Source organism: Plecotus auritus, assembly GCF_963455305.1.
Source record: "Plecotus auritus genome assembly, chromosome: 7".
In the NCBI taxonomy this organism is placed as follows: Eukaryota; Metazoa; Chordata; class Mammalia; order Chiroptera; family Vespertilionidae; genus Plecotus; species Plecotus auritus.
The window spans coordinates 45,727,784-45,734,293 of NC_137774.1; the positions used below are offsets into that span (position 1 = coordinate 45,727,784).

Below are 6,510 nucleotides of genomic sequence, written 5' to 3' on the forward strand. Positions count from 1 at the left end.
CTCTATGCCGCTGTCAGATTCCAATATGCTGGGTTTACCAAGAATCATGAAAATATCCAATAGAATACTGACCACCTCATGGACCTGTTTGGCTTTTAATGACCGTAAAACAATAAACTTGGTTAAGTGGTCCTGGTAGTATAAAATAAACTTGAACTCTCCATCAGCATTTGACTGCACGCCAAGTATTTCAACTTTGTATATGGAGTCAATGTCCTTGAAAGTCATGGGCTTGAGTTCAAGGCCTTTCTTGGGTACAGGGTTCTTCTGATGGCACTGTTTACAGAGAGTCACATGTAAGACAATGACTTCTTTGGTGACATTCCCATATTTTTCTTGCAGCTCCTTGAGCATGCATGTCCACCCACCATGTCCAATACTGAGATGCATATCATGAAGAATATCAAACAATTCTTCCTTATGAACATATCATATTCAATCTCGTTTTCTGTGAGTAGCCTCTATTAGTTTCTCTATGCCCTGTACAGAGATCACATTATATTTTGCTGCACAGTGATAATGCATGACTTCTTCCCCTTCTCCTTAGCCTCTTGACTTTTCTTTGGAAAATACCTTGTTGTTGTAACTTTTGCTTTCTATTAACTTTGTCACACTTATAAGGGATTTTTCTCTCATATTTATTTCCATTTCTCTTGTATTTAAAACACCAGGGATATCATTTCCAGCTGACTGTGATGTCATGGAGAACTGCAAGAAGGATCCTAAGAAAGAGAGAAAGAAATAGAAAAAAGTTAAATTTGCTGATATTCCATTTGGAAGATTTTCCCTCCCAAGTTACTTACTATTTTTTTATCTGATTTTTATGACTAATATACAGAAGAAAGATAACAGAATAATAGTATAATGTTGCAACAGAATAAAAGCAACTAGAAAGCCAACTAGGACCATTCAAAACCAGAGCATGTCAACAGAATTTCAAGTCAGTAAAATATATATACAAAATGCAGAAATTTGGGGGGGCCCCCTGATTGCCCTGCCAGTCGCCCCACAGAGGAGTCCTGCAATGTAACTCCATGAATAAGGGAGGGATTCCTACTGTAAGAGCAAACTTTGAACTTGAAATTAGCACTAGGAAGGACATTTTTGCCTTACTACAATTAACATAAACAATCAATTTCTTGTGGCTGAAGAGTCTATGCTCATTTTAGGAGAATCAAGGAGAAAGTAGTGGGGTATTTTTAAATGATGTTTTTCCCCTGTCAATTGTACATAGGATTCGTAAAAGAAGATTCTGAGTCCTTACACTGAGGGACCATGTTCTTGTAACTGTCCAGCATTTGTCCCTGCAATAGTCCTTCTGAGAGGCTTCAAAATACTCCCAATCTTTGGTCATATTCTCAAATGTTGCTGCCTCCTGAAATGACACCAGCTGCTGCCAGAGGTGTCATTCTGTCTGGGGAGCTAGGGCTGAGGAGCAGCTGCAGCAGGACTGGGGAACAGACAGTGAAAGGTACCAGGAACAAAGGTTTGCCAACATAAATGACTCTAAATAGGAGTCGTGTGAATATTACACACCAGCATAAATAACAGAAGTAAAGAAAAGGTCTCATATTCAACAAGATGAGACCAATTTGGTGGTGGGAAAAAGGGGTTTTGCCCTCCTGAGAGGTCTGTGGGCCTGGCCTGTTTTGATATTGCCTGCACTAGAATCCACACATTTCTAAAATTAAGCAGAGTTTCTAACTTGAACACTGCAAGGCCAAGAGACACTTCTGGGTAAGGTTTGATGACTTTTTTTTTTTTTAAATAAATCTTTATTGTTCAGATTATTACAGGTGTTCCTCTTTTTTCCCCCCTAGCTCCCCTCCACCTGATTCCCCACCCCACCCCATGCCCTTACCCCTGCCACTGTCTTCATCCAAAGGTGTAAGCTTTTTGTCCAGTCTCTTCCCGCACCCCTCACACTCCCTCCCCTCTGAGAATTGTCAGTCCACTCCCTTTCTATGTCCCTGATTCTATTATATTCACCAGTCCATTCTGTTCTTCAGATTTTTTATTCACTTGATTTTTAGATTCACTTGTTGGTAGGTATGTATTTGATGTCATTTTGTTGTTCATAATTTTTATCTTTACCTTTTTCTTCTTCTTCCTCTTCTTAAAGAACACCCTTCAGCATTTCATGTAATCCTGGTTTGGTGGTAATGAACTACTTTAGCTTTTTCTTGTCTGTGAAGCTCTTTATCTGACCTTCAACTCTGAATGATAGCTTTGCTGGGTAGCGTAATCTTGGTTGTAGGTTCTTGCTGTTCATCACTTTGAATATTTCTTGCCATTCCCTTCTGGCCTGCATAGTTTCTGCCGAGAAATCAGCTGACAGTCATATGGGTGCTCCCTTGTAGGTAACTAACCGTTTTTCTCTTGCTGCTTTCAAGATTCTCTCTTTGTCTTTTGCCCTTGGCATTTTAATTATGATGTGTCTTGGTGTGGTCCTCTTTGGATTCCTCTTGTATGGGGTTCTGTGTGCTTCCTGAACTTGTAAGTCTATTTCTTTCACCAGGTAGGGAAAGTTTTCTGTCATTATTTCTTCTAATAGGTTTTCAATATTTTGCTCTCTCTCTTCTTCTGGAACCCCAAAAATTCAGATGTTGGTATGCTTAAAGTTGTCCCAGAAGCTCCTTACACTATCTTCATATCTTTGGATTTTTTCTTTTTGTTTTTCTGGTTGGGTGTTTTTTGTTTCCTCATATTTCAGATCTTTGGTTTGATTCTTGGGTACGTTGATCTACAGTTGAGTTTCTGTATATTCTTTATTTCAGACAGTGTATGCTTAAGTTCTGACTGGTCCTTTTCCATTTTTTTGGCATTCTCATTAAGGTCCTTGAAGGTCTCACTAAGCTCCTTGGAGGTCTCATCAAGTTTCTCGGCGGTTTTTAGAAGATTCTTTTTTTTTTTTTTTAAGAACTCAGTTTATTAACTGACCAGATTACAAAAATAACCATGATAGATACCTTAGTTCATCCTTCTAATAAGCCTGTTGATCTGGTCTTCCCTGTTCCCAGCATCTCCACCTTCTACAAAATGGGTGGTCTTCTTCTTCATCCCACCCCGAGGAGAAGATAATTTGAAGGGCCACAGGAAGTTGTTGACTTCTTTGAAGCGCTTTCCAACAGTGTAGATCTCATGAATCAGATCTTCCATGCAGATGATGCCATATTTACCAAGAGATCGAGCAATCAATGAGTTATCTGTCAGGGCAATTCGTTTTTTGTTGATTTTGCCATAACCACGCTTGTAGATCAATTCATTTACCGACTTCAGGTTTGGGTACCCCCAAGCAATGTATGGCTCCACAATCCTCAGCATGTTAATGGAAGCCTTGTTGAGCTTAACAAAGGTGCCGTTGAAGATCTGGCGAAGGCGAAGAAGCTGCAGCACCTTTCGGACCTTTGGGCTCACACCATTGATACCTCTGATCCTGATGACAAATGCCAATTTGGGTTCAGCAGGTACGTAGAAGTTGCCAGCTTTTCTTGCCATCCTAGTCATTCGAATCTCTGTTCTGTACATCTGCCTGTATTCCTTGTGATAGTGCTTAGCTTTTTCGTAGATGAGCTTCCTTCTTGCCTTTCGAAGCATCTTTTGGGCAAACTTCTTTCTCAGGCACTTGATCTTCAGCTCTGCGAAATTCCTTCGCTTTTTCTTGAGGGTTTCTGGCACAGAAGGAACCTTCTTCTTCTTCTTCTCTTCTACACCCTCCATGGTTCCAGCCGGAAAAGAGGAGCAGAAGATTCTTGAGTAACCTTATAAATGTGGTTCTGAACTCTATGTCGTCCATTAGTTTGCTTTCCTCCATTTCTCTCATTCGTGACATGTTTCTTTGTCTCCGCATTTTGCTGCTTCCTTATGTTGATGGAGTGGCTTTGTGTGGTAGGTGACCTATAGGGGCCAGTAGCTCAGCCTCGCCAATCACCTGAGGTGGACGCCTTTGGTACACCCCTTTGTGGGCTGAGTGCAAAGTCTTGGTGTAGTTAAGCCTTGATTGCTGTTGGTACACTGGGAGGAATTGACCTCCAGGCCATATGGCTGTGAGGACCCGCTGTGTCTATAATGGAAGAACTGCTGCACTGGAGACACGCTTATGGTGCAGGACTTGTTTCAGTGGGGCTTTGGTGCTCACTGAGTCTGCCTCTTTAATGTATCACTTATGGATGTGAGGAGTTGAAATCTGGTGTCTCACACTGACCACTAGGTACACTGGCTTCTGGATCTCCAATGGGGTGCAGGTCAGCTACTGTCTGAGGCCACCCAGCAGGAGCTACAGCAAGAACTACAGTTTTCTCCTCTTTGCTTGGAGTTTGGAGGTTTTGGAGCTGTCTGACCTGGGCTGCAAGTTTGCTAGGTTAAGCTGCGATAGGGCAGGCCATTCATATGCTAAAGCTACTGCTTGGAGCTTGGGTGGGTTCCTAGATTGTGCAGGGCAGGGTCTCAGGGCGTGACTAGGCTAGGGCGTGGCAAACAGCGATGGCTGCCAGTAAGCCGGCTCTGGGGCTCTGCGTCTCCGACCGTGTCCCTGCGCCCCAGCACAATAAACAATTGTTCCTGCATGCAGCCCTGCAAGCAAGCCTCCCTCACTTTCCGACCCCACGGCAGACAGTCCAGCTTCTCCCCGTAGGAGTTTGGGTCCCCCGCGTCTCCCCAGAAACGAGTTCGGAGTAATCGGGAACTTATCTCCCTTCGGGTTGAAAAACAGCAGCGCTTTCAGTCACCCGTCGCCAGCCCGATTCGTGCGCCTCCGTACCTCAGCTTTTCAGCGCTTGTGCACCTCTCAATGCTGTTTGCTCTTTCCTTCTAGTTGTAGAACTTCCACTCAGCCAGCTTTCCCGTGGTTCTGGGTGATAGACGTTCTGTCTTTTAGTTGTAGTTTTGAAATTGTTGTGCGAGGCAGCAGTTTAGGTGCTTACCTATGCCGCCATCTTGGTTTCTCAGGTTTGATGACTTTGAACAGAGTTAGCAGGATATGTTTCCAGGAACGTCAGAAGGTTATCATGCCAAAAAAGAGATACCCCAAATGGAGTTCACACTCCACCAAGACTGGAGAATTCCTCAGGGAGAGAACTTCATACTCAGGTGTCTAAACCAAGCTTCCTTAGTTATAACAACTCCAGGATATGCAATGGTGATGAGGCCAGGGGGAAAGTTCATGATGATCACAGGCATTCCAACAATTTTAGGAAAACAAGATCCCTGGGTTCCCAGACATCAAATGCAGAGCTGAGGGGAAGGGCAGAACCCTGAGAAGCAGAGAAAGATAGAAACATTTAAAAGCTCTAACTAAGCGAAATTCTTAGTTAAGCGGAGCATTCTTCCAAGGTCCTGAAGGTTCCACAGTAAAAAAGTTTCAAATTCCCTTGCTCAGCATCACTAGTTAACCATGGAACATTCCTGATTCTAAGACCTTATTGACTGTAAGACCACTGACTTAATGACAACTTTCTTTTGAGAGGAGAAACAGAGAACCTAAATTAAATAACACATCCAAATTTTAAAATGTGAAAAACACACGTCATAACTGAATAGAATGCTTGCACAATATTCTTTGAGCCTGAGCTCAAGATTTTCAGTGCAAACTGACATTTTAAGAGCTCTGAGAAGTCCTCCAGTAAACAAACAAAAAGAATAGTTTGTTTCATCTACCAGTGCCATTTAATTATTGACTTTGTTTCTGAAGGAATATCTATTATCATCTCACAGTCCTAGTGTCCTGAAAGAGACTTGAAACCATAAGGTATTCAAAAAGATTCAGGATAGCATCTTTCAGATTCCTCACTAAAAACTAGCATTCCTCAGAAATAGAGTGGCTGCACTGGCCACTATTTGAAGGCCTTTCAGGGACTGCACAGGAATTAAAAGCCTCACCTCTATCTCATAAAATAATTTAAAGATAGGCTGAAAATAATTTATTTATTTATTTTAAATATATTTTTATTGATTTCAGAAAGGAGGGGAGAGGGAGAGATAGAAACATCAATGATGAGAGAGAACCATTGATTGGCTGCCTCCTGCACACCCCCTACTGGGGATTGAGTGCGCAACCCAGGCATGTGGCCTTGATCAGAATCAACCCAGGACCCTTCAGTCTGCAGGCCCACACTCTACCCACTGAGCCAAACCAGCTAGGGTTGAAAATAATTTATTTATTTATTTATTTATTTATTTATTTATTTATTTATTTATTTAATTTTTTAAAATAAATCTTTATTGTTCAGATTATTACAGGTGTTCCTCTTCCCCCCACCATAGATCCCCTCCACCTGATTCCCCACCCCACCCCATGCCCTTACCCCCCGCCACTGTCTTCATCCATAGGTGTAAGATTTTTGTCCAATCTCTTCCCGCACCCTCACACCCCCTTCCCCCTGAGAATTGTCAGTCCACTCCCTTTCTATATCCCTGATTCTATTATATTCACCAGTCCATTCTGTTCTTCAGATTTTTTATTCACTTGATTTTTAGATTCACTTGTTGGTAGGTATGTATTTGATGTCATTT

At 42.2% G+C, this 6,510-nt stretch overlaps 1 protein-coding gene across 1 annotated transcript; it reads right to left on the bottom strand.

Annotated features, from left to right (window-relative positions):
* Positions 1–2,917: 2,917 nt before the first annotated feature.
* Positions 2,918–3,729, bottom strand: LOC308253355 (large ribosomal subunit protein uL30-like). Its single transcript, XM_080678746.1, has one exon. It carries the CDS (start codon positions 3,718–3,720, stop codon positions 2,971–2,973), a length of 750 nt encoding a protein of 249 aa, XP_080534872.1. The 5' UTR covers positions 3,721–3,729; the 3' UTR covers positions 2,918–2,970.
* Between the last annotated feature and the right edge of the window lie 2,781 nt (positions 3,730–6,510).